The sequence below is a fragment of the Camelus bactrianus genome, chromosome 5, assembly GCF_048773025.1.
Source record: "Camelus bactrianus isolate YW-2024 breed Bactrian camel chromosome 5, ASM4877302v1, whole genome shotgun sequence".
NCBI lineage: Eukaryota > Metazoa > Chordata > Mammalia > Artiodactyla > Camelidae > Camelus > Camelus bactrianus.
In genome coordinates, this window is record NC_133543.1 from 55,408,018 (window position 1) to 55,427,533 (window position 19,516).

Genomic DNA, 19,516 nt, shown 5'->3' on the forward strand with positions numbered 1-19,516 from the left:
TTTGAGGCTATAAACTCTAAAGTATTTTGTTAAAAATGAATAGTGTTGGAACCCCAAACCTAATTTTTTCAGAGGCCTTCCATCTGAGCTCATTAAGTAACCCGATACATTTTGATTAATAGCCATTCTTCTACTTAGGGTTGTGTTTTTCATCTCAATTCAGTGAAGGACTACTTTCTCTGGCCAGCTGGTGTAACTGACAGGCATTAAAAACGAACAGAAAAATGTAGAAAGGGAAAATCTTTGATTTCTCAATAATTTCTTTAAAACTGTATATAGAAAATTAAGACCTGGCCCTTACATTCAGGGCAGAGTATCTGTAGTGCTGACAACTCTGGGTGGTCATGGAGGGATTTATTGGCCCTCCTCCCACTCCTGATGGGATGGAAATTGAAACCTCTGCCTCATCATAAAAGATCATGATTTAAGAAATCTCCAACTAGTCTTAGAAAGATACATCTAAAAGACTCTGGTTAATTATTAAGAGCCTCTCTAAGTGGGAACTGTTCCTTCATTTCAAGGCGTGTCTCCAACAGTCCAAGAGTGCTCACAGATGGTATAGCTCTGATTTGTATCTGCACGTCCTGAGGGAATGAACCACACATTCATGTTTCAAAACATACCCAGTGTACTTGTTACCAAGCCTGGTAAACAATAACCTTGTTTGAAGACATACTCAGAACTTTATTTGAACATCTGCTTCATGCTTACTTGACCATCATGCATTGTTCCTGTTCCAGACATACCTCTAATTTCAGTAAGTGCCTAAAGTCAACCATATCAGTTACTTTCAGGAGAAAAATAAGGTGATTATATCTAATAAGGCATATTTCTTTACAACTAAATTCTCCTTTAAAAGGATTTTGTACAAAATAATCTTCAGCCATGAGCACATCACAGTTCAACAGATTTCCTTACCCGGGGGCAGGTCCCTGTGATTAGAGTTCTCTGACAAATGTATTTCCTGAGTCAAAAGCATAGCCTTAGTGTTTAGTGTCTTTTAGTGATCTCCATTTTAAAGAAAATTTCTGTTATACAAAACAAATCTCTGTACTTTATTAATCTACATATCCAACGTTGCTGAGTGCAGTGACATTTTTCATAGCAGACTGTGGTGGGGAAGATAGCTGTGATGGACTGAATAACCACTTTTCTGAATATAAACATTAATAAAACATACCATCAACTTCCTACTATAGCCTAAGGGTATGAATATGGAAAAACTCCATATTTCTGTCAGTTCTCATTATCTTTGAAGATAGTCTTGAAAGCATTAAGGATTAAAATGGCAAAAATAGAAATATGTCGGGTTTTTTGGGTTGAGGTTTTTTTTTTTTTTTTTTTTTTTTTTTTTGTACTTTTTAAAGCAGAACAGAACTTTAGTTCTGGAGGGGCACTCATTTGACAGATAAGGAAACAGACACTGGAGGGTCATTTGCTCCAAGCCATGTGGGGACTAGTGACGGGCTCAGGCCCTTCCCTGGGTTTCCTGGTGTCACGCTGCACACAGACCACCCTCCTCCAGTTGTCAGGATGCTACCTGGGACTCATCTCCGGAGTGCTGTCAGCTCAACTGCAGGTCAACATCATGTGTATCTGACAAAGCCAATGTTTAGAAAGTCACTCTTCTTAGTTAGCCCTTTTTTCTTTTTCTGATTACTCTAGAACAAATTCTGGCCTGCCTCCCCACTCCCCTAAAAAGCTGAGAAAATATTCTAAACTTTTGCCGGAGTATGCAAGAAGAAAAATAAATCCCATGAATTGGGATTCTATTTCTAAGCAGTTTTAAATTATTTTTTTAGGAGCGCAATGTGACTTTTAATAGTAAACAAAAGGGGTGAGAGAGCGTACTCAGTATTAAATAAATGGCCAAACACATTTTCCCAAATACTCTCAGTCTTGAGAAAAAATAAGCTATCAATATTTTTGATTTCTATAAGCCAAATTTAATAAATTAATAAATGCATGCCAGATAAAAACACAAAATTACAACTGAAAACCAATAATAATTTAACAGAAAATGCTCTGCGTTGTACTTTTTTTTATTGGTAGAGATAATTTACTAAAGTAACAAATCTGAAAACACATCTTGCTTTTGCTGGAAAGAAAGTACTATGTTAGGGGAACTCAGAGAAACCAGAAATAAAGCATTTGAGAAAAGTAGGCATCTGTTATAGTCTACGGCAATGCGGCAGCCAGAGGTGCTGTTCTATCCATTTGTGTGCATGTTTATGTAAGCATCAGAACCAATGACGTAGGACCCAAAAGCGAAGTCACGACAGATTTACTCTGCGAAACATGCTCAATTACGACCACAGGCGACCCGGGACGAAGGGGCGGTGCAGGCTTGGTGTCTCCTTTGTATGGGGTTCCCTTGCCAAACAGGGGGCTAATCATGCAATAGCTTGAGTTTCTGGTAACATGATAAACACCCGGGATTACTAGAACTGGAAAGCGTGTGTTCACTGTTTTACAAGGACAGCTGAGTGGTGCTACAAAAAAAATGGAAAGTTCCTTCATTTCAATCTGGTTATATGCCCAAACTTCTAACCAAGAAAGGATTCTGCTATAAGAGCCAATTAAATTACTATAAAACATTCCTTCATCTGTAAAACATTTCTTTTTTTCCTTCAAACTAAAAACTTAAAATAAAATGTCTTCATTCTTGATCAGCAGCTCTACCACCAGTCTCTGATACCGGATGTCATTCAGTGCGGCCATCGCATCCAGCTCGGGAGATCTCATGAGGGTTGGGCCAAAAACAATTCCAAGGTTCTCCGCGTTCATCAGGTTCTCCTTTTCGTGGAGGGTCACTCTGGAAAATACAAGGGAAGGACGATGACACTGTGTAAGCCCCGGGGGGCTTCCTCGTGCTAGAGCACTGACACAAAAGCAAGATTCGCACACAAAACTTAATTTGTGTCCACTGGTCAGCTCTTCCGCTAGGTTATTTCTCTGTACTTCTCCTTACCTTCCAAGTACTGACTTTCCTTAAAATCAACTGTGTTAGTAAATAATTCAAACTTCTGGTGACCACGGGAGCTGAAGCCCGAGTTAATGCGCTGGGCTGTGTGGGGTCGGTTCTATTTGTGGATTCTCCTGCCGAAGCCTGGAGCTGCAGGGGTGTGTTTGCAAACAGAGAAGGGATGGGGTCATCTTGATTATTCCATCAGCCCTCCCTCCACTTCAGCGATCTTGTTTCCTTTAGAGATTTTTGCAAGCTGAATAGTTTATTGAGTATCCAGGGAGAGCGTGGTAGCAATCTTTAACAGGAAATGGCTTGGGAAGCAACCTCATCAGGGAACATAAGGATTTATACTCCTTTTACTGCTACAGCAAAGGCACAGAGACCATAATTTGCTAGTTATTCCTTTGTTTTAGTGTGGAGTACTTACCTGCATCCATGTATAATGCAAACTTGAATTAACAAGTGAGGTTGTAAGCAAGTTAAACAAAAGTTTTCACTCATGGTGCTTTTAAGGAGGGAAAACATGTAAACCCTTAAAAGCACCATGAGTTAAAATATTCATTTCTTGGTAACTTGTGCCAGAAGGCATACAAAATACACGTCAGGTTCTGCTGTCTTATTTGTTTCTGATTGGTCTTATATTTGGAAACCATAAAACCACTAAAACTTGGTCATAGAATTTTAAAAACTTTGCTTCAACTGGGAGAGATCGAGGGTGACTGAGCAGGGAAGCGAAGCTACATCACCACATCAGTCACTTTAAAACATTAAACCAGAAGTAACTGAAAGATTTTATTTCCCATTCCTCTTTTTACTACATCACTTTTTACTTCAGGTTTCAGTGTTGGCAACATTAATTCAATAATCTAAAATCCCACACCTGAAGTGCCTATTTTGGGGCAAGATATAAGAAAAGGGAGCCTTCCTGCAAGTTGCTTCGCTCTTGCTTTGTTATACTAACGTGAGTGTCTTTAGAGCTGCAACCTTTTCCCTTTCTGCAAAAATTAACACGTGCCCTTGGCAGATTATTGGTGTTTCTAGCACATCTGCAAACATATACCGGAACTGCGAAGACATTTATGCCAGAGTCAAGTCTGCACCCAGTACTGTAGTGCAGAATAGTTTTAGCATTCCTTCTCAATGTGTGTGATCTCATGCAAAGAAGGCAAGATAGCTGTGCATTTATTCATTAATTCAACAGGTCCTTTGTCCTTTCTTTTGCCTTCACTTTCATTTGGTTCTGAACATTTGGATGTGGTACAAGCCTGAGCTTGCAGTCTGTAACTTGCCTCTTCAGATGCGCCATGAGGTACCGGAGGGTCTCGCAGTGAGCAGGCGGCAGCAGTTTCAGTGCTTCGTGGAGGGTTTCTAATTGCTCGTCAGGATCCATCATTTCTACATAGCAAGAGGAACACCAAGCAGAGAAACTTTGACAACTGGTACACACGGTCCACTTAATTCCATTCTTGGGGTGGGCTTCTGAAACGGGTAGGAAGTACTTTCTCACCTATCCTTGCCTACCACTCTGGAAAATATTTTTAAGGTTCAAGTCTCAGATTTCTAAAAGCTTAGTGTCACTGTGGCCATGCCGTTTACTTGGGCTTTTGGGGGGAGCAGCCAGTGTTTTTACTTGTGTGTCCTGGTGTCTGTAATTATGAAAATTGGATACTGGATGTGTAGGATGTGACTATAAAAAAATCAGACACCTATGTCTGATAAAAACACGGATAAAAACTTACACAATTCAAGTGAGGTCATCTTAGAACATTAGAGACATACTTAAGTGATGTACTGTTCAAAATATTTTGGAAATCCCATTTTAGTACTATATATAAAGTAGGTTAACAACAAGGTCCTACTGTATAGCACAAGAACTATATTCAATATCTTGTAATAGCCTATAATGAAAAATATGGAAAGGAATGTGTGTGTATATATATGTATAAAATATATGTATGACTTAATCACTATGCTGTACACCAGAGACTAACACAACACTGTAAATTGACTATCCTTCAATTGAAAAAGAAACGAACAGAAAAACCAAAATCTCCTTTCGGTAGTGACGCACAAGCTACAGCAGCCCATGCCCTCTGCAGCCCCTACAGTCTTACTGATATTCATGCTTTCTTCTTTTTAAACCAAGAAATGTATCAGTCAACATTTCCTTCATTTATTAGATTTAGTTTTAAATTTCTTTGTTATATAAAAAAGCCAATTCTACCCTCAAAGTGCAAAAATATTCTACTACTTAGGACATTTGGAAGAATGCCATACAGACTTTGAAGGCAATTCCAAATGTTCTGAGTGACGACAGGATCCCTGAACTAAAAGTGGCTCCTATAAAGGTGTAAACTTTGAAGGGGACCATCTTTATTTGAATATTTTAGTTCTGGTATATTCTGCCAAAAAGCCACATTCCTCTGAGGTCCCAGTGCATTTAATTCATCAATTATTTCCACATTCAGAAATAAGACATCTTTGGAATTTTGTGCTCCAAAAAAGAGGACCCTAGCAACATTCCTGCTTCTACCCAGATTTCAGGAAGATGGGGTGCCTTAATGCTGGGTTTCAGGGCAACTGGCTTTAAATGTTGGATAGATGCCTTGAAATGCTGGAAGGCCACAGCCGACCAGAATATCACATTCAAGACACAAGACCAAGAATCCCAGTCTTTCTAATTTATAAAACAAACCAACTTAAGGATAGTGCATTAGAGTCAGGTAAAAACTGATATAAGATGAATGTGAAATGCTCCTCGCATTGGCAGAGCAGCTTCCACACATTTCAGGATGTAAAGAGTGACCGAAGCTTTTTAATTCAAAGAAACTGGCCATTTTACAATTTCTGTCCAAAGCTTCCCCAGGGTTCTTAGTTCATTTCTTAACAATAAAGAAAGTATTATTTGCCTTTTACTATGATAAATAATGTATGGTCTTTGAGCCTTGGGGCCTCTACAGAGTGCCAGTTCATAACAGCAGTAACATCTCAGATACTGAAATTCAATTATTTAATTTCTAGAATTAAAAGAAGAAAATTCCATTTACTAATAAAAAACTATTACTTAGTTTTTACTTAGCTATAGTGTTTACCATTGGACAAATTAATTTGAAACTACACTATTCTGGAAATTGAAAAAAGAGTAATTTAGTTTCCTTTAACTTCTACGATTAATATGTTATAAGGAGAATGTTAAGACAGTGTGAAGTTAAGGGCAGTGCTGGTGGGCTAGCAGACACACAAAATTCCCCCTTAGAGAGCTCACTTTCCACTGGAGGGTGACTGACAATAAACAATGTTCTATGTTATAGTTCATGCTGTATTGGAATGAGGGAAGCGCTATGGAAAAAAAAATCAGGATAAGAAACACTGGAGGCTGCAATTTTAAATAGGGTGGTAAGGACAGAGCTAATGAGAAAGAAGGTCTTGAGTACAGACTTGGAGGGAGCAAGAGAATGAATCCTGTGGAGATCTGGGGGAAGATGGTTCCAGGCAGAGGGACAGCTGTGCAAAGGTCCTGAGGTGAGAGCATGCCTGTAATGTTTGAGGAAAAGTGAGGAGCCAAATGTGGCTGCGAGACTGAGAAAGAGGAGAGTGGAAGGGGGAGATGTCAGGAGGGACTGGGGTGCTTTAACAGGCAGGCGCCGTGGGCTGCGCTAAGAACGCAGCACTGACTGAGCGAAATGGGAAGGTTCTGCACAAGGGAGGGTCATGATCCAACATACCTTTCTCACTGTATCTCTCCTCTGGCTGCTCTGTGGGAAACAGACTACGGGAGGGTGAGAGTAAAAACAGGGAGACCCTTCTGGTAATTATTAACAAAAATCCAGGTGAAAGACACTCGTTTAGACCAGGTGGTGGCAGGGAAGGTGTTAAGAAGTTGCTGGATTGTGGGTATATTTTAAAGGTAGAGTCTAGAGGATTTCCTGACGAGGGAGGTATGTAAAAGTGAAGAATCAAGAATGAGCCAAGTTTTGGGCTTAGGACACTGGAAGGATGGAATCTCAGTTAACTGAGATGGGGAAGATTATGGATGGAGGGGGTTTGGTGGAGAAGACCAAGAGTTTGGTTTGAGATGCCCTTCCAGACATCCAGGTGAACATGCTGATCAGGGACTTATCTGGTGTTTAGGGACGAGGTCCAGACTGGAGATACAAATCTGGGAATGTATGACAAAATGCATTTGAATACACTGGTATCAAATTGACTGAGATTCTTCTCTGGAGTTCATTTCCCTTTTTTTCTCCCACTTAGAAGAGTATTCCCCACGATCAGTTTTTCAGAGGACACAAATCTTCAGCCCTAAGAAAACCAAAGCATAACGGAGGGAGACCCAGTGGAATGCGCTCGGAGATGACTGGCCATCATCAGCTGTTTCAAATATAAGAAAGGCCTGCATGTGGGAGAGGGTGATAGCAGGACCACCGCCAGTGGGAGGGAGTTAAAAGCATGCAGACCGCCTTGTGCTCAGTGGACATCTGTCCACCAGCAGACAGGCTGCCTAGAGAAGCGGTGGTCTTGCAGTTAACAGAGAATTTAAAAAAGAATGTGTTGTAGAAGGAGGTCCAGTTACACGACCCCTTAGGGTAGCTAAAAACTCTAAGACTTTATGGTTCTTAATATAAAATTATGTTTACTCGTGCGACAAATACTTTTGAGCCCCTTTAATGTAAATGGGCACTGCGGGTAAACAAACGTGAGCGAGAGGACTCCTGCCTCTGAGCGAGATACGGTCTAGGAAGGAAGACGAGACGCGAATCTAACTCGGGCAGGAAGGAGAGGCTGGGGAAGAGGCAGGCCCAGTGCGATGGGGACCCAGTGGGCAAAGGGGGCCTGTGGCCGGAGGTCCTGGGAAGGTCTGGGACGTCGTGGGGGCCGGAAATGAGCATTCTGCACATGTGTCAGACCTAGTTACAGGCTCTTTTAAAGGATGTGTTGTCACTTCTTTACAGAGAAGCTCAAATATGAGAAGAATAAAACTTAGGCAAGCAAAGGGGGTGAGTGAGCGGCAGAGCTGAGGGGGAACTCAGCAAGCTCCCGTTCTTGGCTTCTCTTGAGGGTGTTTTAAGATGCTGAGGACAAAGAACCCTGGGTTTTGCTTCTGAGTTTGTCTAACTCACTCAAAGTTACACACTAACTTTTCTAAGATCTTCTGGGCAGAGCTCTTAGACTCCTTGGCCAGAGGAAGGGTGCTGCATTCAGCCCGACCGGCACCTCCCTCTTCCTGGCGCTGTCGCTGTGGCCGGGACGCCTCTGTGCAAGCTGGCTTACTGAGCAGGGCCTGTGGGAGGCCTCTGCCTTCTAGGCCTTTGAATTTTAGGGCACCAATTTCTTCACTGGCGGGGGAGAGTGAGGAAGAAGGGCTGGGTGGACCAAGGCTTCTAGGTGGCTCATAAGGGAGTTTCCAGGGGTTTATGAAGCTCTTCCAGACTTTGGTCAGGATGCACTGGCCTCCTCCACCCTTGTATCCCCTTTTCCTGCAGCCACCCCCTTCCAGCTTCCACCCAGCAGCTTCTCCAAGGGAGGCTGCGACAGCAGAACTCAAACAGCTTTTGCTGTAGGAAGCTTTAATATGAATTCTGATTTTTTTGTTGGCCAGTAAGTCCCAGAGATATATGTGAGACCTAAAGAACATGGCTCTAGTTGTTTTAGCAGCTGAGAAACAAAAAAGTTCAAGAGCAGCTGCATCGGGAAGGGTGAGCCGGTTCTGTCCTTCGTTTGGAAAGGGTTCCCCTGCCCCCATCCCGTCTTCCTCCTCCATGTAAGCTGTTTGCTTCCTGTTCTGTCAGGGGAACCAGGCAGGGTGCAGAGTGCAGAGAGCCAGAGATTTGAGGTTAGACAGACATGGGTTTGAATGCCAGGGCCACCTCCTCTCACGATGTGACCTTGGACAATTATACTTCTAACATCTCATTTCTTCTAAACCAACATCATGGATGTATAGGGGCCAGCACCACTCCTGGCACCTAGTATACGCCCTGAGTCTGAGCTCCTCTCATCTTCCTTATCTGCCTGTACAGATAAGCGAATGGCTGTATCTATGTGTATAAAGAATGAAACAGATTCTGCTACTAGAAAAGACATGTTACAAGGACACAATGTTCCACAGACTCTTTGATATCAAGATCAAACATGTACAGTCAGCGTTTGTATTGTGCATAAGTATTATGCCAGGGTTTTTGGTGTTGCACATCAAAATGGTTTTATATTATAAGGAAACAGAATTTTTTCCTTGATTTAGAGTTTCTTTCTTATGATGTGCTTTCAAGAGCTCTCTGAGGGGCTACAAGGGGGCTTGCTGATTTCACACAGGAGGGCTGTTTCAGACATGAGCCCAAGAAGAGTGACAACTGGTTTGGAGGAATAATACAGAGGGGAGATTGGCCTCAGCAACTTGGGTGGGTGTGGGGAAGGAAGGTGAGATAACTTGGGGGTGTGGGGCCAAAGGCCTTACAATCCATACGGAGAGCTTAGATTTTTCTTCTAGGTAGATACAGTGGTTGTGTAGCACAGAACTGGGGTTTGAATCCTGGCCCTGTCCTCTGCTAACTGGATGCCCCTGGGGTTGCCACAGAAGACAAGTTTCAATATTACTCCCAGGCAACATGGGGGCAGGACCACCGTCCAGCGGAGCCCTCAGTGTTGTTCTGGGATCAGAGCAAACCGTGGTCTGGGCGGCCCTTCACGACACAGGTGTGTGTCAAGCGCTTTCTAGATTAGTGGCCATCAGACTCATCTCTCGGGGGGACCTCTGCCCGCCAAACATGAACCCGTAATCTCCCTCAGACCATCTTCCTGAGCGGCCAAATCCATCCCAGGTTCCAATGGAAGACATCTCGAGCCTTTCAGGCTTCCAACACAAAAGTTTGTAGAAATCAGTGTAGTTCTCCCAGCCGTTCTCTACAGGAGAGCTTGAGCTGACCTGCAAGAAGTCAGGGCTCCGTGGAACTCACCACAAAAATTCTCAACACAAGCTCTGAAGGGGAGACTGGAAATCAGAACAAAGAAAGTTTCTACTTCATGAAATTGCAAAGTCAAAAAGCAAATCAGCGTTACTAAGGAAGTGATGTTATTATTTAAAGATCAAGACTGCATATGGTTTTTAAGAGAGGAAAGCAAACGACAGAAATAGCCTCTTTTCTATAAAATGGTAATGCTAACACTTAAAAAGATTTCCTTCTTTAAAAAAACAAGTGTGAATTGCAGGTATGATTTTTGCACTATAAATAAAATTTGGCAAATGAGCCTCTGCTTTCTCATTTTCATCTTAACTAGAACTGAAAAAATAACTTTTTGATCTAAAACAGTGCTCCTTGAAATATGATCTACAGACCAGTGCCAGTTTTCAAACTGTTCATTAATGGCCTATCATAGAAGTACAGAAATTGAGAGTAAGAACTGAGAAACTTTTACAGCAATCTGACAGAGCAATCTGTATGCTTGCTGAATCTAATAATCAGTTGGTCTTGCTTTTTCAATTTTATTTTTCTACTCACTTCTATTCTATTTTACAAAAGTACTGGTCCATATCTAAGGAGAGAACTGGTACAAGCCTTACTTGGGAAAATACCGGTTAGCACATGACAAAGATGCTTCTGGTGGCAGAAGTCATAAATAACCCATGTTACAGGAGAGTTCAAGATTCTTATGAGTATATTAGCCATGGAGAGAGGCCAGGGGGAAATAGTTCATAAAATGCATTTAAGATATTCAGCAGAAAAAAATAGGAGACGTGATTACCAAGAGAGGCGACTTGTTAGGTTATTTGGATTGCGCGCCATCGTACTTACTGGCAGACTCTATAAACTTAGGGTAGGCGTCATACGTGATGAGTGGGATGGGTAAATCCCTGAAGTACAGTTTCAGCGCACCCGTGATGATGTTGATGTCTTCATACATGTTCACAGAAATATCTGCTTTCTCACCATCTTTGAAGGATGTTAAGAGAAACAAAAGTAAATATCTGGATTCACAGCACTTTTAACAAATAACAGTCTTTAAAGATTAGCAATGCTTCAGTTTTTAACATCAAATTCACTGGGCTGATATATATATATATATTTTTTTTTCTGTGAAAGATTAAATCTATTTTGAAATGTTTATTTTTTAAACATTTTTTAATTGAGTAATAGTCATTTTACAATGTTGTATCAATTTCTAGTATAGAACACAATTTTTCAGTTCTATATGAACATTTATAATATTCATTGTCACATTTTTTTTCTCTATGTGAAATTTTTATTCTTAAAAGTTGTTTTCCATGTTTAATTATGGAGGGAAGAAAGAACAAGTAGAGCACAGGGGTCCTCATGGTAGTGAAAGTTCTGTATGACACTATCATGGTGGATACGTGACATTATGCATTTGCCAAAACCCATAGGACTGTACAGCGTAAAGACTGAACTTTGATATAATGGATCAGTGTTGGTTCATCAAGTGTAACAAATGTACCAATGCAAGCTGTTAACAATAGGGGAGACCGGGCAGGGGCAGGAGAAGAGGAGTTACATGGGGAATCTCCCACAGCCAGTGGCTGGGGGTGGGCATGCTCAGCGGCTGCCTTCCGGAGAAAACGCGATGCCTGTTAACGTTTAACCTGGTGTTGATTCAGGGTTATTTCTGATGCTGTTACTTCACTTCATCTCCTTTGATCTTATCAAATACTTGGGCTGGCCTAGATTTCCTCCTGTCGGGTTGGTAACGATATTTAATTTATTTTGTCTTATGCCTCTGTTGGCTATTAAAGAGATTTGTGCTGGGAGAGGTGTGTAATGGAACTAGAAATATATACTTGCAAAGGGAACAGGCTCTTTACGATCACAGCTCCTATTCTCTTCCACCTCCTGTATTCAAGCTTACAGTTCTTTGGTACCACATATTCCAGTACTCAAAACAAAAACAAACTGGAGAACCTGGGAACAAATCTTAACTTAAATGTTAGTTAAGAGGAAATAAGCCACACTGAGCTTTTCTCTGGCTGGTTCCCTCCTCCACAGGAGGTCTGATGCCAGACAGTGCTCAGCTCCTCTCAGATTCTTGCCTGGACACATGAGCCAGGACTTAGGTAACATGACTGCTGGGGAAGCAGGCACGAAGGCAGGGTTAGGTGGGCCGCCGCAGACCCAGGAAATCTGAGATGTGTAATAACTTAGATCCCTGCCCACCCCCTCGGCACCGTTTTCTCTATGGTTCTTGGTAAATGTAATTGCTCTTTATATATTTCAGTGAACATGGATCAGCCTTAGATACTCAAATATTGGAATATAGTTAAATTTTATGCTTCTTTCTCATCCTGAAATTTAACAGTTTAATATTTACAACTAATAAAAAATAACAAAAATTGTAAGCTAAGCCTTTTTATTGGCATAATAATCATTAATGATTTAGAAAAAAATGATGCAAAGAATAACATAAGAAGCTGTGCTTTTTTGGCAGAGTATTATTGTTGTAAGTTAATGAACCTGCTGGAAAACCCACCTCTGTCAAAAGCCATCTTGACATCTTCAATTAGGTCACTGAATCCTGATACTCGATATAGTCCTTCAGAATTAAGACCTGTAAAAATAAAGCAGGGGAGCTAATTAGTTTCTTCGGAATTACGCCTTTTCTTCACATTTTACCTTCTTCCCATGCTTCAGGCTGGGGAAGTAACGTGTCAGGAAGAATGATGAAATATACATGTTTAGAGACCTCTTCACACTTTTCTCCTAAAATAAAACCGTTTCACTCACAGTTCTTTAACTCTGACCTACTGTCACCTGAATATCTGTAATTTGGCTCATCATTTAAGATCAAATAGATTTAATTAGATCAACTATGTTGAGTCTTAAGGGAAATAATTAATCACCCCAATTACACCATAAATTCTCTTACATAATAGAAGAATAAGATAAATTATATTAATAGGCCTGTAGCAGTAATTCCCAAGTGGCAAAGAATAATTAGGGTGCAGTTCTGGGGTTTGGTTTGTTTTTTTCTTTGGCGTAGGAGAGTTTTAAACAGACTGGTTACACCTTTGCTTTTTGGACCTAAGAAAAACATAAAGGCTAAAAAATGAATTGGTATTTACATGTGAACTTTTACAGACTGAAAGTATCATCCCTAAATATATTTTTAAGTATATTTCTTATAGCTGGTTAAATGTACCTTCAAATTATGCTGGTTAATTATTGGTTAAATGAATTCACTTCAGACTTTCAGATCACTTGGTATCTGAAATCGTTCCCCCTAAACTTCCAGAAGAAAACCTGGTTGTGTAGTGAGGCACCCAGAAAGGCAGTATGACTCGCATTCGTGGTGAATTACAACAGGCGCTGGAAATGCCTCACCTCTGGATTCAATTTCCCTGATGCACATGTCCACCACCATGGGCCGCTTAGCGATGTGGGCTTTCACAAGTGTTGTAAGGTCACAACTGTACACCTTCTTGACGTGCTTCAAGTCTGGCTTACAGTCATTTGGGACCATCTTGGAACACTGCTTATGAACATTCAAACCGCAATCTAAAAAAAGAATAAAGAAAGGAAAAACTCATGAATATTTTCAGAGTTTTGAGCCTTCGGGAGTGTTTATTTTGTCAAGACATTCCAGCCTCAATTAGGTTTAAAAGGGGACTAGCTTCCAGGCTGTGGAGTAGGGGAAACATTCTTCCCATCCTTTCTTTAGAAAAAATTGATTTTAAGGGAGAAGCCCAGAATTCTAGCTCATGCTCTGTCATTTACCTGCTGTATGATCTCAGGAGGAAACCAACCCAAACCAGACAAAATCAATCAGTGTTCAATTAAATGTCTACAAGATGTAACATTGTACCAACTAGTCAACTAAAAATATACCCATTTCTTTAAATATATATAAAAATTATAATGTGGGATATAACTGCATTTTAATACGTCTGCTATGAGGTGGAACCGAACCTCCAAAAGTAAGAGTATCGCAGGGCCCTCTAACACAGTGCCGCTCGCACCTGTCCACTCCTCGCCCGTCATATATATGTACAAGATAATGAATATATGATACATCTAGTAGCCAAAAATAGCTAAGGTTATTACTATTTGTTATGACTAACACTATTACAGCCAAGCACTATTCTAAGCGCTTTACATTATTTCATTTAAGTTCACAAAACTCTATTAAAACAGGTACTATTATTCTCATTTTCTAAAGCTGATGAAACCAAGCACACAGGTGTTAAGTGACTTACCCATGACATTTGGTACACAGTGCAACTGAGATTCACGCCTACAAAGACTGCAAAGTCCACAATTTTATTAGCACCTCTACCATACTGCCTCTACTGAAGTTATTCCTTTGCTTTGTAATTTTACTGGGTTATAACTTCCATGATGCCAGAACCCAGCTATTTCCCAGTTAATATTTTGAGACATTTTATGTTCAATAAGAAGAGTAAAATGGCATTTTAGAAGAAATAGAGAGGAATCTAAATATTTTGCTAGATTAGACCTAAGAGACATGGACCATACCTGAATAATTTAACTAAAATAAACATCACCTTTATGTTTTTTAAAACATTACCCATTTGTTTTTAAGTTCATGAAAATTTGATGCTGACCTCTAGTAAACTCAACCCAAGGGAGGTATACACAGTTTGCAGCCAGGTCTCAATGAATCTGCAAACCACACAATGCCCTGACCACTGTCCTGAGGCAAGCTTCAGTTTTGCTTGCTGTTTTGGCAGGAAGGGGGAGCACAGTATTTACCTCACAGAATTGTTATGAGAATTCATGAGCCAATGCATGCAAGGTGGTTTGCATATTATAAAATGTCAGACAAATACTGACAATCATCATCATTATTGTGACTTTTGGTAAAGCTGCAGTCTAGTTATGTATGGCAGGAACAATGAACAGAGACAAGGAAAAGTAGCCAAAACTTCTCAACGGAATCATGCTTTCATTAAATACAGAGACCCTGCCAACCTGAAAAAGACCTTAAGGCTGTGGTGACTCTGAGGAATTCATATGTATTGAGCACCTACTACATGCAAAGACAGGCCAGGTGCAGAGGGAAGTTGAGTCCTTGCACGTGTGAGTGGAAGTGAACAAGCACCGGGGATGGCACGGCCAGTGCTAATGCTGCCCCTTCATCACTCAGGAGCAACAGCTGCTTCTACAAATACAGAGAGGCTTCCAGAGCAAGGAGCGTGATCTATACTCTCTGAGGAGATCACCCAACGCTGCTCTGTATAATTAAATAACGTCCAAATAAGTACATGACCCAAACCCCAAATTCCTATTTATATCTGTTAGATATAAATAGGATTCCTGATTCAGTCATATGGCAAATCAGTGGCAAAATGTCCAGTTAAAAGACCTCATTTTCCCTGAATATTTTAATGTTTTGGATAACTTCTGTAATTTAAACTTAGATCTGGAATCTATTAGTTATGTGATTTTGACTTACTTAAACTTTCTGTGCCTCAGTTATGTAAAAGGGGAATAATAATAGTATTTATCCATTTAATATTAGCTGTTATTAGGTTCTATTATTTATTATTAAGTTAATGTGAGGCTTTAATGTTAATATAATAGTACGTACACACAGTATAAGTGCTTACCATGACTCTGTTATTATTTAGAAGGATGAAACAACATTTTAAGGCCTTTCCTAGGTTGTGCCCCGGGATTCGTTATATGTTGTCATAATCAGCTTAAAGATGGGTGCTAAGCTGACCTCTAGGCGAGTTCTGTATGTCAGATGTGAATGCCAGGTCCTGAAGAGGGGGTTACAGCTGCTTCCTTATCTTCACTGTTCTTAATGCATTTCCTTTACACAAAAGTAAGTACATCTTTTTTTTCTGACTGCTTTTACCAAATTTGGGGAGTTTTCAGCCACTAATTTTTCAAATATCTTTTACCCTCTCACTCACTTTATCCTTTCTTGGGACTCCAACCACCCAAGTGTGAAATCTTTTGTTACTATCCTACAGGCCTCTAAGGCTCAGTTCACTTTTAAAAAATCTATTTTCTCTCTCATTTGAATTGGATAATTTCTATTGATCTATCTTCAGGTTCAAGGAGTCCTTCCTCTGACACATCCAGTCTGCTGCTGAGCCCATCCAATGGTTTGTTCATAAATTTTTCAGTTTTAAAATTTCCATTTAGTTCTTTCTTGTACCTTCATTTCTTTTCTGATATTTCCTATTTTTTCATTTGTTTCAAGAATGTTTATAATTGCTTCTTGGAACATTTTTATGATAGCTGCTTTCCTTGTCTGATAACTCCAACATCTGTGTTATCTCAATATTGCTGACTGTTGATTGTCTTTTTTCATCTGAGTTAAGATTTTCCTGGTATTTGGTATGAAATGTAATTTAGAACTGCATCCTGGATATTTTGAGTGCTATGAGACTCTGGTTCCTATTGAAATCTTCAATTTTAGCAGGTAGTTAACCTGTTTAGATTTAGAATGCACTTCCTGGCACGCTTTTGTAAGCTGTTTCAAATGTCAACCTAGTTTATAAAGCCTTTGTAACGCTATTGTAGTGCTATTTTGCCTACCAACTCATATGTGCTCCAAATGGCAGGACTATACCCCACATTCTGGGGAGGGAGAGGGCAACCTCCTAGTTATTACTGCTAATGTAGGGATGGAAGTCAGGTTTTGCCCACAGACCGGGCTGGGGAGGAGTGCTGTGCCGCATGGAACTGCAGGGTGGGCACGGAAGACAGGGCCCCGTCCACAGACCTGGGCTGAGTGGGTGCGGCTTCTACTACAGGGTAGGGATGAGCGTCAGGGACCCACCCACAGACCCAGCTGAGCAGGGGTACCACTTTCATCCTGCAAGATGGTGATGGAAAACCCAAAGGCTTCTGCTGTAGCATGCACCGGGTAGGGGTAGCAGTGTGGCTTTTTCGTGGTCTTTTGCTATTATTGTTGTGAGGAGTAAAACAAAACATTTATCCATCTGGGCTAGAAGCAGAAGAACTCTTACATATTATTTTAAAAGTATAAAAGTCAGCAAAGCTTCATTACTTATAGTAATGTTGATGTGCCTCATACTTTTAAGCGTGAACACAGAACTCACAGATCCAGCTGGGAAGAGCCATTGGTAACAACCAATCCCAATGTCTTCATTTCACAAAGACAAAGAAGCTCAGAGAGGCTAAATGCCTTGTTCAAGTTACTCAGCTAGAAAGTGGTAGAACTGAGATTTAAACCAAGTCTGTGCTCTTCCCACTGAACGATATATATACCACTTCTCACCAGCAGTACACTACGTACGCTGAGTTACTGTTTTCAGGGTTAACAATGTATCTATTTTCAACCTCTTACTCAATAATGTATATTGTACTCATTATTTGCTGTACATACTTGAGTTTAAAAGACACTCCTGTATTTGACTGTCATAGATATCTATACATGATTTGGCAAGGACTTTTAAAAAGCAATGATAAAACCTGCCCATTATATTCTTGTTTTGTCATATGTTTTCCTTATGTATGAACTCTAAATGGAAGTCCAGTAGAAAGCAAAACAGTAAAATTCTGATGCATCCACAGGATATCGAAACATCTGGAAGGCACTAATGGTTTGATATTAATATTAACTTTATTCCTTTGACTGTTTACAGTTATCTCCCATTTTAAACATCAGCAAACACCTAACTTATTTGTGACTCAGTAAAAACTGGATAAAGTGATGATTGCGCTCAGATTTCAGTATTTAATGAGGAGGGAAATGCTTCCTCAACTGATATTCTTTCTTCCATTTGAATAAGATTAAACTATGGGACAATATTTTATGCTCAGTAGTTTTAGAAATAAACTTCAAAGGCCAAATATTTGGCAGGATTGGAATATGAACTCCTTCAGAAGACCAAAGGATAGGGCAAAGTCATTAAAATAAAGCATCTTTATATCCTTAATTCACAGTGCAATATACCAGCTCCGAGCTTGCTCTGAAAATTGCTGCTTCAGGGACCAGCAGTATATCAATATTTCAGTTTGCCATTAAGACTTTATTTGGTTTTCATACTTATTTATTAAAGTCATATAACTCCTATATAGTTCCATTTCTCCCAGGGAAGCTCTACACTATAAATGGAAAAAAAAAAAAAAGTCCATAAAAGAGTATTTCATTTGTTGCATCTCATGGTCTGGTAGGTTATTTTTATGTTATAATTAAACCACACTTCCCCCTCCCAATTTTTCAAGTTAATAAGCACAGAATAAACATATGAAAGGAAGAATGAAAAATTCAAATCATATTTTATTCTGTCCTTTACTAATAAAATACTTCTATTACTTAGACTATGAACTTGAGGTTAGTCTTAGATTTTCTGGTCTTGATTTCTCTGAAAAATATGTGTGCTTTGTATTTAAAAAGCACACAAACCTATTTTTTGAAATAAATAGCTGATTATTACTTATATTCATTGATAGGATTAAGGAGCAATGTTCATGTGTGTTCCAAAAGGAAAATTATTATTCATTCTGTTCTGAGTGTTCCTATTTTAAATAACTGCAAATAAAAGTTTTATTTTTTTAGCCATGTCTCTTAGTTGTCCCTACCTCCACCCCAACCCTACCCAGGAGGAGTGGGAATAGTCCATTTCTTTCTTTCTTGTCTTTTTTCTTTCACTGACCTATAGTTGACTTATAATGTTGTTAGTTTCTGGTGTACAACATACTGATTCAGTTATACTTACATGTTCTTTTCAGATTCTTTATCATTATAGGTTATTACAAGATATTGAATATAGTTTCCTGTGCTAAACAGTAAGACTGTTGGTTTTCTATTTTATATGCAGTAGTTTGTACTGCAGATCCCACACTAGTAATTTATTCCTCCTGCTTTCTTTACCCTTTGGTAACCATGAGTTTGTTCTCTATGTCTCTGAATCTGTTTCTGTTTTGTAAATAAGTTCATTTCTATCATTTTTTAGATTCTACATATAAGTGATATCATATGACATTTGTCTTTCTCCGTCTGACTTACTTCACTTAGCATGATAATCTTGAGGTCAGCCCACGTTGCTGCAAATGGCATAATTTCATTCTTTTTTGTGGCTGAGTAGTAGGGAATAGCCAGCCCGTTTCTAACATGCATCAGAAGCCATTATTTTCACGAGAAAAATTCAGAAGAATACTTTGTCCTTCGGGATATTTATGAAAGTACAATTAAAAGGAGCTACATGAAAGTCTTAAGCAAGTCTAACCAACTTCTCATTGGGTTACAAGGACAAACATAATTTTTAGGTATGATCAAAGCAGTAATTAAAATAAAGGACATTACTACCCCTTCTCTTCTTCAACCCAAAAGTTAAGTGCTTGTGCATACAAAGCAATAAATACATTTTTTTATTAGGAAAAAACTGCTGCCATTTCCTTTTGGGGGCCAGCAGCAATGATAATGATACACTGGAAAAATGAAGTCACTTTCAAAATAACCAACACTAAGTTAGTATGTCTGATTTACAACAATAATTATCCGGCTCAACTTCTTAGAGTATTCTGGTAAGGCTAAAATGAAAACAATTCAGGAATCTTGGTGGAATAATGGTCTTCTTCATGAGAGGGATGTTTGGTG

At 39.7% G+C, this 19,516-nt stretch overlaps 1 protein-coding gene and 1 long non-coding RNA gene across 6 annotated transcripts in view; one reads left to right on the forward strand and one right to left on the reverse strand.

The window, feature by feature from the left end:
- Positions 1-19,516, forward strand: part of LOC141577716 (uncharacterized) — a 106,562-nt gene that overhangs the window by 62,203 nt on the left and 24,843 nt on the right. The window lies entirely within an intron of this gene.
- Positions 2,027-19,516, reverse strand: part of CHN1 (chimerin 1) — a 192,883-nt gene continuing 175,393 nt past the window's right edge. For all 5 annotated transcript variants that reach the window (XM_074363914.1, XM_074363915.1, XM_074363913.1 and 2 more), the window contains 5 exons: positions 13,297-13,470; positions 12,446-12,523; positions 10,759-10,896; positions 4,258-4,363; positions 2,027-2,815 (listed from right to left, as the gene is read on the reverse strand). In XM_074363914.1, the coding sequence (XP_074220015.1) occupies positions 2,644-2,815; positions 4,258-4,363; positions 10,759-10,896; positions 12,446-12,523; positions 13,297-13,470 (668 nt within the window). In that variant the 3' untranslated portion in view covers positions 2,027-2,643. The remainder of the gene's footprint in view (positions 2,816-4,257; positions 4,364-10,758; positions 10,897-12,445; positions 12,524-13,296; positions 13,471-19,516) is intronic.